The sequence below is a fragment of the Chaetura pelagica genome, unplaced genomic scaffold (assembly GCF_000747805.2).
Source record: "Chaetura pelagica isolate M959 unplaced genomic scaffold, ChaPel_1.0 scaffold6, whole genome shotgun sequence".
Lineage (NCBI taxonomy): Eukaryota > Metazoa > Chordata > Aves > Apodiformes > Apodidae > Chaetura > Chaetura pelagica.
This window is the reverse complement of record NW_009953491.1, coordinates 568,051-589,530: the sequence shown is the minus strand read 5'-3', so window position 1 is coordinate 589,530 and position 21,480 is coordinate 568,051. Positions and strand designations below refer to the sequence as shown.

At 36.3% G+C, this 21,480-nt stretch overlaps 2 protein-coding genes across 2 annotated transcripts in view; one reads left to right on the top strand and one right to left on the bottom strand.

The window, feature by feature from the left end:
• The first annotated feature begins 1,379 nt into the window (after positions 1–1,379).
• MANSC4 (MANSC domain containing 4) lies at positions 1,380–6,190 on the top strand. The gene is given in 3 exon segments (XM_009999045.1): positions 1,380–1,677; positions 4,511–4,645; positions 5,508–6,190. Coding segments are annotated over 3 exon segments (1,116 nt in total).
• A 5,366-nt stretch (positions 6,191–11,556) lies between these two features.
• Positions 11,557–21,480, bottom strand: part of MRPS35 (mitochondrial ribosomal protein S35) — a 20,944-nt gene continuing 11,020 nt past the window's right edge. The window contains exon 8 of the mRNA XM_009999051.1: positions 11,557–11,952. Within this exon, the coding sequence (XP_009997353.1) occupies positions 11,674–11,952 (279 nt within the window). The 3' untranslated portion in view covers positions 11,557–11,673. The remainder of the gene's footprint in view (positions 11,953–21,480) is intronic.

Here is a 21,480-nt window from a genome sequence, read left to right as displayed (position 1 = left end):
CTCTTTCTTACAATTTCATTCATGTGTTCCCCGCAAGAGACATGCCACCTACATGAAAACAGACATTTCTTTGGAATCTTCCTTATCATAGCCAGGAGTGCTACTGAATAAATACATACTTCGATCTTGCTATTGGATCAACAGGAGTTAACCTGCTCTCAGTTCTCTTTACCTTCTAAGGAGCTCTGTGAGGAACAAATTTGTATACATGTCTAAAACTGAGGGCATTATTTTGCAAAAAAACACCAGTTGGCTAAAGAATTAAAATAAGTTTGAGGCTTCCCTCCTTCCTATGTCACTGATCTGCACTACATGCAGGACTGGGGAAATTCCTTGATTCTAGCCTTGAAGGAAAAAAATGCAGTCTAAAATATATTTTTATATATTGAACATATATTTTTATTGCAGACAACTGTATTTCTACCTAATTCAACCTCACTGTGTAGGCCATTGAGTTTAAATGAGCTCATGTATTGCAATATTTTAAAGCCTTTCTGTAGGAAAGGCACATGGAAGTGGGAGCTGTGGATTAAACTGGCTACTTTAAAGCAACAAAACACTTGGGAGTTTCATGTTTCAGACCAGGTGCTTGAAAAATAGCCACCCTATGTGCCAACTGTATTTTCTTTCTTGCACTTTCACAGGCCTTTTCTATGGTTAAACGTATGCAGAAGAACCTACACAGACTGTTCAATATTCATAAAGTGATGGAAGATTAGGGTCAGGACTTTGATTACATACCTAGTCCAGAGCTGAATGTAGGTCACAGCCTTCTCCAGTCATATTCACCTATTCCTAGGTCTTTGCAAATAAAGTTGTATTATTCCTGCAAGACAAACAGAATATGTAAGAGGAACAAATTTCCACTTCTGGCTGGCAGACAGATAATTCAGTTTGTTAGTCAAGAAGGAAACTATATTTGTAGCCACTAGACAATTCAAAAAGCATTAAAAACTAGCCTGAACTGTTTCTTCTGTGTTTAATGTAATAATGTGCCTGAACAAAGAGGCAGACCTATCTGCTTTCAAGTGACTGTACCACATTCTTTCAGAGCTGAGGTGAAACAATATGCTGAGCTTACCATTATTCATGACATGTTAAGGCTGTCTGCCTAGTTTGGTCTTACGACAGGAAACAAACTTGGGACCATGGAAACAAGTTCTCTAAATGACTGAAAGCAACCTGTGCCTGCTGTCCTCAAAAACTGTCTCAAAATTATTAAGTTAGAGAATAACAATAACTATTATAATCATATGTAGCTCATGTAATGGCTGCTTCCTTCCAGCAGCGGCCCAAACCCCATCATGGGAATTGTTTGGAAAAAACATCCCCTGGTAGAATTGGCACTATCCTTCTTACCCAAGAGATTTTCTCTTGAAATGTGGGTCCAAACTTCACTGCATCCGTGGAGGAGAAGGTGCCCTGACTAAGCCCATTACATTGAAGAGATGGTTCTGCTGGTGGCAGTAGCACAAGTGCTGCTGGTCCTGGGTTTATCTGTGGAGTCAGATTCTCTCTGCTCACCCACCACCTTTTACAAAAACTGCTGGATCCGGCGCTTCCCAGGTCTTCTGATTGACCTGCAGGAATCACAGAAGAGGGGAGCCCAGGTGCTGAAGGTCTATGCAGAAGTCTCACCCCAGCAGTGCAGCAGAACCTGCTGTCTTCTGAGGAATGGTGAGTGTTTATTATTGAGATTGTAGCACACATTCTACTTTGCATCACGATATATGAGGAAAAAATATTTTGGGTAATTTTTATATAAATATTCCTTTATTTGAAGAAGAAATAATGCAAAAAATTGGAATACATATATTTTTTGAGGCAGGAAAGCAGAGGCACGTTGTTCCCCATCTTCAGTCCCATAGAAAGGAACTTGAGAATATATTAATTTTTTTTTTTTCAGAAGACCGTACTAGAAACACATTAAAATCTTAGGGTCTGCTTTGAAATTTTAGATATCTGTCAGAAAGTTTGTGGGCAATGCTGACATTAAAACAGTAACTGTTTGGTATTAATCACCGTCTACTCCTGTAGAGAAAAGTCAGTGAGACTGATTCCAACAGCTCTCTTCTTCATGGAGTATGGTACTAGAGCAGGATATAGTGAGGGGGAAAGAGGAGAGAACACATAATTTGGCCTTTGAGATACAAGAATACTCATTTTGTCAGAGAAAGCACTCTCTTGTGCTGTGTTTACACCATGTTTCTGGTACAATGCAGATGTAATGTTAATATGTGCAATGAAGTTATAGTAATAAATAATTGCAGTTACTCAGCTGGCAGCACCTTTCCCCAGGCTTGTAAACTTGGACTCAGAATAAAAATAAGAAAAAACACTGCTTGTCTTAAGCCCAAGACTACACTTTCTCTGTATCACACTGCATTGGTACACTACACAAAAGTGTATTTAGGAGTGTACATGGAGTGTGTATCTGTGGTGCCTAAATTTTACTGCAAAACTCGAAATATTTTTGGATATGGAGGATTAAAGGGAGCTACCAGTTATTAAAAGCAGTCAATACAAAATTTAAGGAAGCTTTGAATTATGAGCAAAAAGCTAACCATGACAACCTGGCACTGAGATAACTAATACAACTACCAGCAGCATTCCTATTGAGAGTCTATTTCTTTATTAAATATTCTAAGGAAATAACAATTACCTAAATTTCAGCAGACAACCAAAACCATAAGACAATATAAATTCTGTAACAGCACTTCTGCCATGATTTATTCTTCCATAGAGCTGTTGAATTGGTATTGTTCCAAAAGACAGAGTGCATTTGCATTGCCAATTTTTATCGAATCAATAGTATATGTATTTTTTAAAAGCATGCTTCTCTCTTAGGGCAAGTAAGTTCATTATGATAGAAAAAAAAAGACATTTTCAAGGCATCCATTTACTGGGCTAAATCTATAATGCAGTATTGAGGCTACTAGATGAAAAAAACCCCGAATAATACATAAAATATAGTAAGCACAGGTTTCGTGTATTTTCTTCCTTTTCTTATTTGTAGATGGGTTAGGTATCTTTTTTTTATTTCTAGTTACACATAAACTGGAAAGAGTTGCATGACTTTTTCTGTTCTTCACTGCACAAGTATTACAAATTATTTTCATTACTTAGAAATGTGAGAAAAATGTTTTTAATATATACCTTATTACATAGAATACATTTATAAAGTTAGGTAGTTTCCTAACAATTTATGTAAAAGAAAGTTTTTCATAAGCATGTTACATAAATCTATTGTTACTAAAATGCTTTTACAATATTTAAAAAACAAATAAAACCAATGGAACTGTTTTAGAATTGTTTGCCTGCAGCAACTCTTCAGCACTATTGATTCACATGTTCTAGGAAGTAACATTAACAAATACAGATCTTAAAAGCTCATCTCAAACACAGATTGTCCAATTTAGAGTCAGAAGCTGTGCTACAATTTTCTGAAGTGCAAAGCTTGAGAGTCAGAATCAGTAAAGCTCTCCTTAGCTGTTTTAATAATTTACAGTATCTTCCACTATTGAATGTGTCCCTTGCCCTGCCAATACCTTTTTAAATTGAAGGTAGCCATTCAGGTTATTAATTCAGGTGTATAGGTTACATTCAAGGCAGGTAAAATAAAATAAACCTCCCAAAACTTCATACAAGTGAAACAAAGGATTAATCCTGCTCCAAGCACATTGATATAAAATAAAATTAACTTTTGAATTGAGATTTTGACTTGAGATTTTGATGTCCTTTGAGACCCTGACAGAAGATGCTTTCCTACTTGCATCGTTTTACTCTAGCCATAAGTATATTTCCTATCTAAATTGATTGCATATATTTTCAATCTGTTAAACCATTAGGATTTGGGCATCTATATACTTCTGAAAATTGGGTTTCAATGACAAGAGGTTCAGGCATTTTTTCATTTTTACTTTTGCCTTTATTTCTGATGTGGGAACATAGAACTGAAGCTCCAAACATTAATAAAGAATTGCCTAAGCTACTCTATTCACAGAAATACAATAGCCCAAAGGCAAACAAGGAAAACAATTGGGAACTGGCAGCAGGGTAGGATGTCACTTACTGTAGGTCAGGATGTTTTTCTAACAGTCTGGGTAAAATGACTGGTTGCAGTCCAGTTTTAAATAGACAGATATATTACACAAGCACAAGCATCTCGAAATTGTATTCCTTGATAACTGTATGTTCAGAAATGGTCCACTCCTGCAGCTGAGATGTGAAGGAAAGCAACAAGCTAAAACCTATGATTTTATTTTATCAGAGGAATATTTAGAATGCAGATGGCTATTCTATTCCTTCTTCTTAAAATAACAATATAGTTATAAGCGGTTCTACTTTGCTGACTAGGTGCTTAATTAGTTTCCATAATAATGAGAACTACAGATTTAAGGTAGTATGGAGCTGCCCAGTATTAATGATCTGATGCTAAATAATGTAGTTACATGCAAAAGACAATGTTTATTATGCTAATTATCTCAACTTTATTCTTTTTGCATTATAGTTTCCTGCAACCTAGCAGTGTTCTACCATGTAGCTCTTTATGAGAATATGAATTGCCTGCACATGTCTTGCCCAGCGTTGGAAAGTTGCATACTAAAGGCTAGAATCAATGTAACTTTGTACAACATCACAACAGGTAACTAAGCATTTTGTTTATAATGGCTGAAAACATAGTATCTATAGGAAATGTTAAAATTATATTAGGTCACCTGCTGTGCTAAAAGATCTTAAGTACGACTCAATGCCAAAAAAAGCATAAGATTTTTTTCATTTTTTGTTAATGCACTGACTTCTGGGAACTTCTGGACCTTTCTTCCATGCAGTATTTGAGAAGGGACCTTGAAGATACACACTGCTTTCCAGATTCATGCTTTGAGTACCTAATCAATACTATGCTTGGGGAACATACCATACCAGAGACACCAAGAGGCAAGGCTACTCACTGCTCCATGTCCCCACATCCAACTAGTAGCAAGGCTGAAAAAAAGTTCCCATTAGGCACATGCACAAAGAGCACCCATATGTATCTCAGTATACACAGCCAGCCAGCCAGGGAACAGACAAACACATAAAGGAGACACACAAACACAGGCAGCACCAAGAGCCTCATCCTGCTTTTTCTGGCTGCACAGGATGGAGATCTACTAGTGAAAATATAAATAGATAGATAGATAGACAGACAGACAGACAAATGCAGGCTGTCACACACACACACACGCACACTGCCAGAACTCCCCTATACCCCACTGGCCTAGATTGCTCCCTTTTCTTACTTTTGGTTCCTTCCCTAACCATCCTGCAACAAGTCCTGGGCAATCACAAAATGCCCTTCACTTGCAGCCCATAAGGTGTCCCATAACCCCAGGCAGTGATGCTCCCCAGGCCAAAATGTGTTGATAGGTATTATTTGGGATCCCTGACCTAACATTGTGTGCTCCTTTTGTGGGTGTGCAGATGAGCTTTTAGCACATGAACTAACACTGTTTGTAATTTAATAGGGATGGATCCCGATCTTCTTATTTTTGAAAAACTGACATCCAGAGAGCCAAATACTTACAACTCACTGAATAAATATGAAAAGCAAAACAGCACAAAGGCCACTGGGTGGGAAAGATGCCAGCATCATAATGCCACGTCAAGTTCTCTTTTGCTCCAAGCTCCATCTTCTACCACTAGCCACAGCTTAACATCAAACACTTACACCTCCAGTACAAGCCCGATGACACAAAAAACTGAAGTTACTACATATTCCAGGGCAGAAACTTTTCCACTGGATGATCATTTTGCTGAGAGGACAAGCAGAGCTTCAGTAAGCACTAGGTCAATCACCAGCTCAGACAAGAAGACTGCACACTCAACGTTGATATCCAAGTCTGCTGAGGTATTATCCCACATGCCCACTCCTCCTCGTCAGAACAGCAGTAAGCAACACTTAAATGAAACCAAAGGCTACAGTGGTAGGAATTATACTTCAGATAATGAGGCATCTGCTTGGGAACCTGCAGCTTTGGGTGTCTGGTTGATTCCTGTTGTTCTTTGCTCTTCTCTCATCTTCCTTTGCTGTTGTAGTGTTGCTTTCACAGCAGGGCGCTGCAGAAATAGGAGAGGTCGGTATAAGCCCGTAAGAAGAACAATGTCAAGACAATTCATAAAATATACCACTGTCAAAGGTAATCTGTAAAATACTGCAACCATCCTTATTTTGGAAATTCATTGTATATACCAGCTTATTTTTTTTACGTTTTACAAAACCAAAGACAGCTTTTTTTCACTGATGGTTTCAGAATCTTTCAGTTGTAATTTAATTCTCAACAGAGGAAGCACAATTCCCCTGCCTCCTTAGGTGAAAAATGAACACTCAACTCCCACTGCTTGCTCAGAGGTGCTTGAGCACCTTGTCATTCATAATCTGACCCAGACTAATGCCTAATACACACTATACATGGTTTCCAAACTTAAAGAAAGCAGATTCACTACAGCTGCATGTATCCTTTCCCCTGACTTTGAACTCACCAAAGAAAATAAAAAGCAATCAGTAAAACTGACTGAAGCTTTACAGTATTACAAAATAATTATAAAAATCCTTTAACGCAGATCTATTTCTTTCCATAAAAACTGTCCATTTTTTTGCAACTAATTTCTAGATTGAATGTCAACAGCAACCAGGATTGTTCTTTCCCTTTTAAGCTTGTTGATGTCTCAGAGTTTCTCTCTTTCTTCACTTGCTGTAAGAGGCTTCTGTTTCTTGGAAAAGTGTAAATGTTATAAAAGGAAACAAAAAACAAAACAAAAACCCCAACTTGATTATCACATATCTAGGTGGCAGAAAATTATTTTAAAACTAGTAAGATTCATGCAAATTTCAAAAACTACAGTTGTAAGGCCACATGAATACCTAATTACAGTTGAAGAGGTTGGTTTCAGAGGAAAGGCCCCCCCTTGACCTTGTATATTAAATGTTATGTAATAGAAGACAGACTGACACAGGACAAGAATAACATTTTTTTAATCAGTCGAAATAATACAAGAGCAATTCCTTATCTTTTAGCTAGAAAAAATAGTTAGGTATGATGTATTTTAAGGGCAGTTCTGTGCTTATATGTTATGCAAACTATAGATATGTCCCCACTTACAGGATGTACTTCAAATTTCAGCAAGCTGACTTTTATCATCAAATTGCACTTTTCATCATGTGGCTGAATCTAGTACATAACCTAACTATCACTAAAAATTTCAACTAAGAATTATGAGACCCCAAGAGCTCTTCTGAGTTAGAGGAAGCTGACAGGTATTATCTTCCATTTTTTTAACAGCAAAAGGAAAGGAACTAGGAGAGAGGAACCAAGATACTCTGTATTATATCAAAAGATGATAGTAGTGATATTGTAAATAAAGAATGTATTTTGCATGTGCTCATCATCTTAAGGTAAGCTTCATAAATCTGACCCCAAAATGGAAAAGTCTCAGGTCTGACTCATTTCATTAGGAAACAAAGGCACATATATGTTAGAGGAGCAACTTGGTTTCTCAACCTGTAGATTACTGTGATGTGCTTTACATCCTTTTGTCACAACTTGCACTGGAAATGCTGATGTACAGAGACGGTCAGTAGGATCTTTTTTAGATGGTTTGTCCAGACAGCACATCCCTCTTTAGGCAATTTACTTGTGTTTGTAGTAGCAATGCTATGCATGAAAACAGGACAAAATGTGTAAACTCCAGTTAGGAGTATGTAAATTAGTTCCCTCAAGACTATGAGATTAGCTGTAGGGATTTATGAACTCTTCACACACAGCCAGTCACATTCAGGTCTTCAGAGCCTGGTGAAGTTACAAGTATTGTTAACAGCTAGTCTCCTTGCCAAAGACTGAATTGTGTCTCTGTACAGGTCTCCTTGTCTGACAGAAGTATAACAGAACATAGACAAACAATTTCAAGAAAGTATTTAGCGACACTTTGAACGTTTCACTTCATAACTCTTAACACACTGTTTACTAAAGACATCTTTTGCCAGAGATTACAATACTTTCTAGATGCAAAATTGTAGCCAGAATACTGACAAAGCAAGTTCTTTTCCAGCTTGACCAAGCATTAGATGTCAACCTTTCTTTGGAATGCTTAGAAGGGAGATAAAAGAAAGGTTAGCTTCTCAATAGCACCAGAGAAACTATGCATCACAGCTACTCCAGATGGCCAAGAAATTAATTTGTGCAAATTTTTTTTCCCCCCTGGGAGACAGCATATTTTCCCTTGCCATAAGAAACTGACTTTTCCAATTTGTGGGGGCAAACATTTGGATTTTAAATGAGACATCTGCTAGTCAGAGGTTAGAAGAGTGACCACAAAGAAGCACATATAGAAGCCTTCCTGATCAAGTTTCCACTTGTGACAGGCAGGGTTGCCTGAGGTCAGGGCTGTCATAAACTAGCTCCATGTTTGTCCTGGCCAGTAAATACTAGTAGAATTACCTGTGGAGAGGGACAATGCCTCTAGATATTATGTGTGGCTTTTACCTCCTTGTTCCTTTCAAATTTATCCACCAGGGGACCTAGTCTGCTTCTTGTGTTATCTACCTACATTTCTGTTTAAAAGTAACGTGAGCACTTCCATGTAGTAAGAATATTCATACACACAGGTATGTACAGAGGGATCCATGCCTTGGAGTCATGCACTTACATATACACAATACATTATTAAGTGACCATTGTAGAGGATGTACTTATGCTGTAGAGTTGCTTAACCTGCAAGTCTATTAGCCTTTACCTCTTCACAGTTTTGAGGTTTCCAGTGAGATGGTGTGCAACAGTATTACATTATATAGGAAAGTAGGATGTGTAGCTCAGTCCATAAAAACACATGCTATTTTATACATCATCAAGGCTGTGATGACTCCCACTGGCACTAAAATCCCAGCATTCTAGGAAGTCTACATAATCACAGAGAAATACTGCCACTCTCAAACACAGATATTTCAGGGGAGGAGCAGAAAAGCAGATAGGGAAACACCCAAGATGACAAACAACTCAAAGTACAATCCAGGCTACCTTTGATCCAGTCCACTGTATTACACGAGTTCTACACTGTAACACATAAACCCTTAGTAAAAATCACAAGAATTAACTTAATTTTATACTGCCTTTGATCTTAGCAGCTTGACTGAGCACTTACAGAATTATAAAGGTTTTTAATTTTGCTCATATTTTTCTTTGCAAGGAGAGGAAGTGAAGCTGACATTGAAAACCAAGGTTGGAGGTCAGTCTTGCAGATGTCTAAGGCCAGCTGGCCAAGGGTTCTATACCCACAGAGCCATTAAGCCAGATAATACTGGAAAAAAATTCTATCTTTGATGATTTCTGATGGCATTGGATGTGGTTAGGGAACACAGTGAATTAATCCCAACACTGTTCTTGGCCAGCAGGTATTATGTATTGTTGAGAGAGATATTTGAGTGTCCTGGCATTCAGATTATAGCCACCTTTTTATGTATTTCTTGAAACACTTACAGAATGTATATAAGACAGGCTTGAACACTTCAGAGAGAACTCTAGAAACCTGTGCATTTTAGGTTTTCCATGAATTAGCTGTGAAGCTAATGAAATGCTAATACAACCAAACAAAAAATCAATATGCCTTACTGTGCTGTTGTTTCTACCAGCCATTATTATTAGTCAAATTATTATTTAAATTACAGCTTTCATGGAGAAAGGAGGACTCTCTAAGGACTCTAAGAGCACAGGAAAACTAAATTGTCCTCTGTTGCACAGAGGAAGAGAAAAGCAAGCTTTTCAGGTTTGGGGTTTCTTAAAACATTTAAGGGCATTCCTCATGACAGTCTGGTACAAGACATGCAAAGTAATTTACAGATGCTTATGAGTACACCAGTCCTTTTCAAGCACTGACAAAGCTAATTAAGGAAACAAATTTCTCTTATGTACCTACTAGAACCAAACCACCTTTGGAATAAAGCCATCATCCAGTCACTTCCTCAGTAATTCTGGTTTCATGGCTGTTCAAAAAAGAGTAGAAATTACACAGACATACTATCTCAAATGAGAATTTTAAACCATGACCCTCATTTATCCCTGAATAAAGGAACAACCTGGTAACAGCCAAAACATTCCTCATATTAACTTCCTGCCAAAACTTCACATTATTACAAATACAAAAGGAAGGACCACTAAATAACCAAGTTGATAAGTGCAAAATTGGGCTTGCAGGCCAAGCATTTTCAGCCTCTGGCAAATTCACATAAAAGGTTTCTTTAAAAAGCTGCATTAAACTCATTCTGCTGCCATTTGAAAACAGTCTCTACCAAAGAAAAATCCTTCCAAAACTGACAATGTTTTGGAAATAGGAATACATACAGTCTGTGGCTGTATGTAAACACAAAACAATCAGAAATCCTAGCAGTGAGTCAAGCCACATAGAACATTCTGCAGAAACCAGTTTCCTTCAGTTTTCAGTGGCCTCATTCTTACACTTGTTTCCTCTCAACAAGGTGGTTGGTGGCAGGGCCACATGTTCTTGTATAGGTACACAGAATCCTTCAGTCTGATGAACAAGAACTCCCTCTGCCCCTTCGAGAAAATGAAGGCTTCCTCTCACCACTGAAATATTAGTAAGCCAAGAAGGTACAATAAAAGCCAGAACAGTTATGTCCTTTCTAGCAGATATTTTTAAGGTAGTTTTTTGGTTTGTTTTTCTGAAATGTGAAAGGGCAATAAAAGTTGCCTGTGATTCCAGTGTTTTCAAATCCATTTCCTTCAAATACAAATATAAGATAAAGATACGTATAATTTTTTTTTTCTCTGTGCTTCACAGCAGTAAACTGAGTGCTACAAATGTTTTTTCACTTGAAGAACCTGGGTACACTGAAGAGAACTCAACAGGCCTCAGGAAACCAAGACTGAGTCCCCTCCTGTTTAAGCTGTATACTCTCCTCACTACTCACCAGCTCTCACTTTCAGCAACTCTCAGAATTCTTCCTTTCCCGTGTACTTTGGTATCCTGTCAGTAACTACTAGTTCGCCTTCCCACTACATTCCCATTTTCTATCTTATTTCATTCCACCATTTTAGAGACAGGTATTTTTACCTAGGATATTTGTTAGCCCTCATGACAACTGCGAACCTCACACTGTTCAGTGTGCTTCAACACCTCTCCAAAAGTTAAACTACTTAAGCAACACTATTGTACAGACAGTACAGATTGAGAAAAATCTGAGTGACATTTGAAAAGCATTTAGAAAGTTTAGAGCTCCTAGCTTTGAGACTCTCAATTAATGGAACATGGACCCAAAGTAATTTCATTGGTTTTGACACTGTTGCTGTTATAGGCAAAAGAAGTTGTGTGAGAAACCAGGACATGATTAAGCAGAGGACTGAACCATGATCTCCCAAGCTAAGAAAGCACAGAATAGAATGCTCATCACCAATATGACTCAAAACATACTTTATTTAAAAAATAAGATTATGGACAGGTAAATAATGGTTACAATAACATCCAGTTGTAAAGAAAAACCTGATTACTATTGAAATTAACTCATCATCAAGTTTCATATTTATTGTTATGGTTCTTAATAATTATACATCTATATCATGTAGAAATATTAACACAGTAATTTAATATTTCAAAAATAATCAGCTGTACCTGCAGAGTCTGCTCTCATGGGCATGCCTGTATATTTAGTAGCTTCTTCACAGATTCCTTATACCGAGACATGTTACTTTCTGTTTCACCTTCATTTTTCAGTGCAATTACAGAGTTTCTGTAATCCTTAACCACTTCAGATGCAAGAAGCTCTTCCTGAGTTACATTACTGATATTCTCTGAGGCTTTCATTCGCAGTAGTGTATCCAAGGCATTTTTCTGAGAGCGGCTGTTTTCCCAAATGTACTCTTCCATGTCCTCCTCAGCCTTCTCGCTCTCCCACGTCTCAGTTTTCTGAAAGAAAATGTACATACTCTTAAAAACCATTCAAAACTGAAACCAAGTTACAATAATCTCAAGGAATTTATCTCTCATACCGACTCACTATAACAATTGTTTCCCTTCCTCTCAAGTCCAAGGCTTGTAACTCAAGCCTTAGAGTTCAAAAGGTGCTCACATGCTGAACATTTTCTTTGCGGAATGAGGTTCTTCCCTCACACTGATCAAGTCTTTTATGTATCTGGCAGATATAACTAGAGAAGTCAGAGTGGGAAGAAAACTTTATGGACTATACATAGTGAATGACAAAAACTTGTCAAAGTAGTAATTTTAAATAACACCAAATGCTCAAGCTTTGCAAACAGCCACCCAGCAATTAGGTCCCTAGTGTATGAGTTCTGGTATGTTTACACTGGCTGAGAGACATGAAGTGAGCTCATCCCAAATAACCTATGATGCAAGGCAGTAATCCCTCACCATTTGGGAAAAGTGTAATTGTGACTCATAAGGAAAAGGAGCTCTAATTCATCCATTTTTCTTGAAAAACAAATTGATCCTCAAAATAACCTCTATTCACAAGTTGCTAATTTTTGCCTAATTAATGTTGCATAATAAATCTGGCAGACACAGGAGCTTGGGGTGGGTTTTTTTTGGTTTAATGGGGGGTTCTTTGAGGGGTGTTGTTGCTTTGTTGCTTATTTTACAGTATTCTGTCCACCAGTCAACAAGGTTGCTTCAATCAAACAAAAATATTTTATAATCTTTTAATTAAGATCCAATATTATTTCCCCTCTCCCTACAACTGTGTGTGTTTAGGTCTATCTGAATTTAAAAATACTTCAATAAATTCTACATCCTGCACCTGGTAAATGGAATCTTTTGTCTTTTAAACCTCTGAGTCCAAATGTTTAGTCAGCAATACTGCTTTTAACAGTGCTAAAAGGCTCATATGACTGACATTAAAACCTGGACACAACAAAACACAGAAGTAAAAAACCCTTATTCAAATTCCAGATTGGAGGGGGAAAGGATGTACTGTAGCCTGTATTGCTAAAATAGTAGAGGAACAAGTGGGTATTGTAAATTATTCCTTGTATCTTTGAAAAATACTGCAATTCAGTGTGGAAATTTACATAGTTTTAAATTAACTACTCCATCTTGTTTTACATACCCCTTGTTTATCTGCATAATGGCTATCCAAGACATTTTTTTACCAAACTCCCAAAGAACTTTAAAGCAAAAGCTTCTCTCACAGGGATAGAGTTTCTCAAGAGTAAGGGAATACAGGTATCACCCCTGGTCACTCCCCGGACAAAACTCATGTTTGAAGTTTAAACAAAAGATCATTGTGAGGCTTTTAAACACCTTTAAGTTACAGCAGAGACAACAAGAACTAATTGCAGTTATTATATTTATCTCTTTGGGAAAATCCTTCTCTGCACACATTAACTTACAGGATTTCAGAGATACACTCTGATAAACAGATTAAGATTTCCCTCTCTCTTTTGAGCTATATAGAGCAAGAAGATTTTAAAGGAGGCCAAATAAACTGTTTAAGTATTTCATTCTTGGAATGCTTCCCAGCAGAATGGTGTGTCAAAATGGATTTTAAAATAAAATCTGACTTCTGGGGGCAAGAGAGGCAGGAAGTAATTTGACAGTAGGGGGAGATTTCAAAATCCACTCTTCAGCCCTGCTACAAGAAGCCAGTATCCATTGCTGCAATGTTGGTGGCCAAGCCTCAAAATGATAAGTTATCCTACTGTACACAGGCCCAGACATATATCACAAACAGGAAACTGAACAGAAACCAGATTTTTGCAACCTGACTATATCGAGTGAAACTTAAATACCTTTCCAACCACATTTATTTCAAGACAAAAAATGAATCTGGAACTGTATTTTCAATTGAAAAAGTACTCTTATGTAGTAGACAAGCACCCATGAACTCTGAATAGCAGAAACGTTACAAGTATTGTAGCCTCAAGTTGAAAACGTTATGAAGAAAACTGAGACAATGAAAGAAACTTCATAATGAGGTCTTTAACACTGTTTTTTTAATTATTTCTGTCCCCTGCAAATTTAAAATATTAGTGTAAAGTGGAGCAGAAGTCTCACAACTGAGAATTAAATAATGAAAACTAAAACAGAAGTTGGCATTGTGTAATATTATTCTAGAACCCCCACTTACTGAACAAGCTTAAAGTCAAGCATGTATGCTTCTTAATTAATTCACTATAAATGTAAATGACTGCTTCATTGTATCACACATAAGACAGTGTCTCACTAAGTGTTAACCAGCCTGGCTGACGATGCACTCAGCTGGTAATTTCAACTGTTTCTCTTACCAAAAGTTCTAATAAGAACTGGAGGGAAAAAAAACCAACACAAAACCACCAGAAAATAGCTTTTCATGTAAAGTCAAAGGACATAAACCTATTACCAAAGAAGAGGCACAAAAGAGTGATTGTTTGGTTTGGTTTTTTTTACACCTCCTAATGCCAATACACAGAATTATTTTTTCAATGCTTTAAACAGAACAAGGATTTATTTCTAAGCAAGTATTTTATGTGACAGTTTAAGCCAGTATTTTGGGAGGTTTACAAGGCTTTACAGTGCTTAATCAAAAGTGCTGACACAGTATAAACACTACAACAGTACTCTGGCCAGTGAAATTGCTTTTTACATAGAAGTCATTAACAAAAAGCTTCAATATATATGGTACCCCAAAGTACAGATAAAAGGAAAGCATTTCATCATAATTCTTCTTGGGTTTCTTGCCAGTTTAGCTTTCACAATTTTGCTGTCACAGTCAGGATTACAGTTGTCAGTTGTCTGGTATTTATTTTTTAGGGGAAGAGATTTTAACTAAGATTTGTAGGTAGAACAAAGAAATCTTCAAGGCAACTCATGTTAGTCAATTTTCTTGTGAATGGTTTGAACAGTTAAAAACTTAATGCTGTTTAGCAAAGACCAAGTATTTTAGCAGGATTTTTTTTTTTTTTTTTTTGAGAGGAAGGAAAGTTCTTTAATTTGTAAGTCAAATTTCAAGCTCTGTATAGCCTACAATAAATGCATGTATTTTTTTGCACTGCATTCAAGTAAAAGATACTCTGTGTGGGACAACAAACACAAATTTTCAGGTTTTAAATGACAGCTGTGCTAACATTTTCCAAGCTGAAGAGGAGTTGCCATAATAATGACATATTTATGTCTTTGAATATATTACACCTTCAAACTATTTAGTTAGCAATTTAAAAAGAATTACGATTTGTAAATATTTGCATCTGATGTGATCAGATTAAAAAATTAATTGCCTGGTGATGCAGAATACATTAAAATAGATTATTCTGAATGAACAGAACACTATTTTCTAGGACACAACAATAGTAGCACAGGGTAGGTAAGACCTCAAAAGTATCATGGAAAATCAGGATAAAAACTGTGAGGACTAAACATTCCAATGAGGTACAAATTTAAGAGAGAAAAGAAGGTTGGATCACATGATCCTTGAGGTCCTTTCCAACCTGGCATTCTCTGATTCTATGAACTAGCAGAGAAGCATTGAACTTTGCATCAGAAAATACTAGTGGATCTTAAGAGATTATTTCAATGATACTCACAAGCTTAATTAATCTCTGTCATGAACCTCCTCAGTAGTCAGCATCATCTAGATCCCCTCTTTCAAAACTGAGGACAACACTTTATTTATCTGGGCTGAAGTGGCTGCACTTATTTCCAGAGAACACATGCTTCTGAAAGGCTCATTTGAAAGATTTTTATCCAACTCAGTTTGTTTTCTGAATGTCAATCAGATAAGATTCTGATCTCATCAAGAAAGAATAGTGATATTAAAGGGTCCAAATCTGTAATTATTTTCTGTTCATTTTGTTAATATCTATGCATTATAAGAATTTCTCTTCAGTATTTAGACTGAAGATCAAACAGCAGTAAAAGTTATATTTATGCATTAAAAAGAAGCCATGTTTCTCCAATTCCTAGAAACATAAGGGCTTAAAAATAAGGTATGGCAAAAAGCCTACTACAGTCTGAAATAGTACAAAGACAACTTTGAATTAAAACTTGTGTTTGAATATTCACCCTCTGTGGTTCCAAGCAAGAGGTACAAAAGAGTTTAACCTTCTTTCACTGCAATATATATATGTTTCCTGTTGGCAAAATTCTTTCCTTTGATTTTAAACGTTTGAATTCATATCTTCAGAGAAAGTTTATTAAATTTAACATCTACTATGCCACTTAACCTTTATCTTTTCTGATTGACAGTAGTGATGAAGACTCTTTCAAGTTGTTAAGCTTCGAGCACTGGTGAGTGCACAATGAAATGTAATACATACTTCAAAGTCAAGTATATATTACACCATTCAGACACCACTTTTACTTCAGCCTCACTTTCTATTACTTCAACCACATAAAATGACATACTGAGACAGAATGCTATTGTAGGAAGGGCACGATTATACCACAGTTCATTATTCTAAGATCTCAAAGTCAGAAGATTTACAGTAAGTAACCTTCAGTTATACTAAACAGCATCCAGACCTCTAAATCTCCCTCTCCCAGGCACATGCTCTAATCACTAAGCTATGGCACTCTTTCTCAGCTGAATGCATCTGGAATTTTGTTCTGCCCAGGGAGAGTTTAAGCAAGAGTGACTCCCTCCACCTACAATTTTAACCCTACAACCCAAGTGTCATAACATCATGAGTGTTCAGAACATGAAGTATACTTTTGAAACCTAAGTAGCCTGACACCTGCTTAGGTTTCAAAAGTGGTCTCACATCCTTTCACGTATTTTAGTCTGAATTACAATGTAAACTCCTACAATGAAAACTGCAAAATTCTATTCTTACTACATTCTACTGCCAGAACCTGAAGTGAAAAATATATGCTTACCTGTAATGACTTAAAAATTACTCTAGATGAAAAAAAACCCACCACAACAGTACAATTTAAGTGCCAACTGAAGCCTAGAAAAAAGCTATACAATGGATTTTAGGATTATCACCAATGGTTATGTAAAAATAATTGAACTGCATGCATACACAGACTACTCCCCCCATGAGTGACTTGCAGTTGAATGCTCTACTTAAGAAGTAATGCAAAAGCTAAACAAGACCCTTTCCTCAAATTGAAGCTACACAGCCTTGGAGTTCATAACAATTCTGCAGTTGTTTACTTCCCTAACCTTTCAGCTTCAGCTTCCTTGTCTTTTCGCTTCAAGTAATATTAGCATCTACAATGCAAGCACAATCCAAAGAGATGCACCCAGAAGACCCTCTGGTTATTACTGTACATATTCAGTAGCCACTTTCCACTTATCCCTATTTCTATATTCCTTCTTTCTTTCTTACTGCTCTTTTTAAGTGTTGATTTTTTTATCAGACTCCTGTAACTACACTACTAGAAAAGAACAAGAGGGAGTTGAAAGTGTGTAGAGCATTAGTCTACTGTCATTCTTAGCATGTCAGATTAGACCTTTTACTTAAAGCAATACACAGCAAAATATAAAATACTTGGGCAACTTTTCCCTAATCTTTCAAGATCTCAGCTGTGTAATGTAGAATTATATTGTCTGCTCCCCATCATCTTGTATGTTGAAAATCATGTGAAGTTGGACCAAGGAAAACTGCTATACTTTTTTGTAGTGTTGACTAGTTTAAGTTATTTCCTTCTCACTTTATCTTTTCCAGACTCCACCTCTATAACGACTATGAATCTTTTTCCTTACTGGAAAATTAACTTCCCGCTCCATTTCTTTCTCCTTTTTGCTTTCAACCTGTAACACAACTTCACTTTTTAGTGATAAACTATTAATCCGAGCCAAGTGTGAAGGAATCAGTATATGATCTTTTTAACCACTTGAGGGCAGCAAACACTTACTCTTTAAAAACACACCACCATAAAAATGCATTCAAGTTTACAAATTCTGCTAGAGCATTCAAGAAGTAAAATCGTTTAAAGGTAGCAGGAATCCAACAGATTGTTTAGCAGTCTACCTAGTATATATTACCCTTTCATTGATTAATTCAATCCAGGCAGAGTCCTGGTGGATAATTTGTAAGAAATAATAGAAAAAGCCCAAAGAAGGCAAGTTCAATTCTTGCCAGGTTTTGCAAGTCAGGTATCTACTGAACACATTCTAAAAGCACAAATTTTTATTACTAACTTGAAAACTATTAAAAATTAAGAAAAATATGTCCAAGTAGTTCAAATTAAGAAAATAAGTGAACACTCTTAAGCTTTAAAATCTGAATGCTTTAAAAATACATAAACTCATCTGTCTGACATCTATCTGTTGCCAAATACATCAGTCTGGGATATCAAGGTACACTTCTTGTTTCTTATGTGTCTCTAAGTAATAGACAACTAAATTGAGCTCTCCATTAGATTTAAGCAGCCTCATTAGCCAACCTGTAATTCAAAGAGATTGAACCAAGAACACAGTATGCAGACCCCTAATTAATATTGCTCCCACTGTCCAGACTCATCAAGTAACAGCATGCTATCTTACCAAGCAACTACTATCAATCCATCAACATGCTGACAATATTCTAGACAGCTTCCTATATACAGTGTATCTCATTTGAACTTGTGATAACAGAGGATGAATTTCACATTTTTCCTCCTCCCTTGCTTCACTTCCTCTATTAAAAAAAAATAAAAACAATTTCTGCCAGAAAACACCAAGCATTACAGATTCCCTTTGCAAGAAGTAGAATTAACATTATCTGCTACTACAGGAATGCACTTCAGAAGACTAAAGAAAATCATGACATTTCTTTCTTCAAAATAAAGGGAATTTACTTGTTTAAAAACAGATCAAATACCAACTGGCAATACTGTACTGTGCTTTGGTAAATTTTGACATAATCCTAAAATGTCCTGAGCACCCTCAACTTTTGCAGGATTTTGCATAATCAAGCTCATTGATCCTATTTCTATCTGAATATGAGAAGACATCAGAGACAGTACAGTTTCAAATGCAATACTACTTTTAAATACCAATTGGTAGGGGTTACACAGCCCAGAAGGCTACACAGTAGTATCCCACTTCTACAAGAAATCAAACAGCTTCAACTACTCTCTCCATTCCCATGTCATGAATGTATCTGTTTGCACTCCTGCCCTCTTTGTGAGCTTCTTCATTCTAACTCTTTGTTCTGATCATCTATCAACAGTCTGATGATTCTTTTCACCCATCCCTTCCTCCTACAGCATGGAAACTCCTCCCTTGTACACTCGCAAAACCAAACCAAAACAGACATTCATTTACTTCTTACACATAAATCAAGTAAAGTTGCTCCTACATTTCAGTTCCTTCCCTTTTTCTTATTTCCCCATTCATTCAAAAAAAAGGAAGCTCTTCCAAACATGGCTAAAAAAAAACAAATCCACTTGAGCTCTCTAATTGCAACAGCAACAGAATTAGTGAGCTGCGGATGCCCTGGGTTTTTATTAAAGCTGAGACTGGAAAGCATAGAAGAAAATTAGTAATGCAGAGGCTACTTTTGACACAGTGATGAATTTTGTTCTAAGCAGGCATACAAAGACAGGTGAGACAGAATTAAAATCTACGAAAAAATTTCTACTAGAAATGGATCTCCATACGATGGAGCCTCACAGCACACAGTTCAATACATACCCAACAGAAGCACAAAAAACAGTCATTCATTTTAAAAAGTTTCAAATTCCTTAACTACTTGGATGCTCTAGTTCCTAACTGTATTCACAGAATTACACATCACTGGCAATTAATACAGAACTATATTTGAAATTTCATCTCTGATGTATATCTGCATACAATTTTTGCTTTCACATATTCACATGCTTGCTGGTTCAAAATATTCAGTAACATAGTAATTAACATAAATTATAGTTATGCCATGTTTAGAGAGATAGTAAACAATGTTTTCAGGACTGAGGGCAAAATTTACATGCAGCCAGCTTTCCCTTCACTTGGCAAAAATGGAATATTGCCCTCCTCTTGTTATTGAATTCCATCACACACATGCATGAAAAAACAGTGTGGGACTACACTGCTGGAACGTCATACAATCTTGCCAATAGTTCTGTGAACAGGATTGATGTTACTGTCTACATGGAAGGCTAGTCCTCAACCATCTTCCTCCAATATTTAAAGTTTGTACAAATTAAAATAAACCATACATTGTCTGATTATGGTTTACAAAACATAACAAACCTATCTTTCAGCAAGTTATTAAAAGGCATTAGCACTGATCACAGAAAAAAAATAACGACACAAAACAAAACATGTCACACAAAATGAGAAACTATGTCTCAAGAGACCATTCATTTTTCATTGAAATCAAAGACAATTGCAACTGATTGATGAGCTCATAAAGTATTAACATGGAAGCTGAAAGGTAATAAAAGGGCAAGAAACTTGTGCATATTCAATACACACTGAACACTCACATAGCGGTATCGTGTAGCCCTGCCTTCCATCACTAAGTAATGCTAGAGCAAAGGACAGATGTCGTTTGTCTGGAATTAATAAAGTGAGCATTGTCTAGCTCTCTTGTCATTGCTTAATACTGGAAACTGATCTGTCATTAATTTAAGACTTGTAATGCAATGTAATGCTGTTGGGGATAAAAATATTCATTAATTCAAAGCACTTGAAATTGAAAGTAAATGTATCTTTTAAGATGTTAGTATAAGCTGAATTTAATTTGATACACTCTACAGTTACAATACATCCTTCAAGACAACTTGCAGTGAAAGTGAAATACAGTTCATCCTTCTTAAGTTTTTTATGTCCTCACTGCAATGATCAAAATCAAGAACACTGAAACTCCTAAGAATGCTAAGTGTGGAGATTTAAGTACTACAGAACAACTGAAAATAGTGTGAATTTTGGTAGCTAATCAGCTGCAACTTATTTAAAAGAGTACACCTGTGGAAAGATGATGATGATGATGAAGGCTTTCACTGTCCATCTCAAACAGTGGAACTACCAACATATTAACTCCAAATGTTAAGTTATCCAAAAACATAGCTGTGGGTTTTCAACAATAATTTTATTTCAGACTGCTAACTTGTTTTCTGTACAAAACAGCTGTAAAATTGTTGAAGCAATATTTAAACCAAACATGACTAACCACAAAAATACCAGTGACAAGCCTGAAGTTTTCACTGTAAAACAAAAGATCTCTGCTCTAAAAATACCTTGTTGCATTGGGAGGACTACTTAAGAATTGTCATAAATTATCAGTAAATTGAAATAATATCTTTAATAATTTTACATTGGATATTTCTTATCTATCACAATTTAATAAAATCAACTACTGGGAAAAATCCAAATATGCCGTATCTTCAAAGATCATACAGAAGTTTACATTAGACTTGCTTTGGTACAAATGTTTATATAAAGTTATAATTATTTTACCTATTTTTCAGGACAATAACTCTGATGCAACAAAATCCTACAACCAAAGGTGGGGAGGATGTCCTTTTTCCAGCAACACGGAGATCAGAAGGCATTTTGAGTCCTCACTCTTT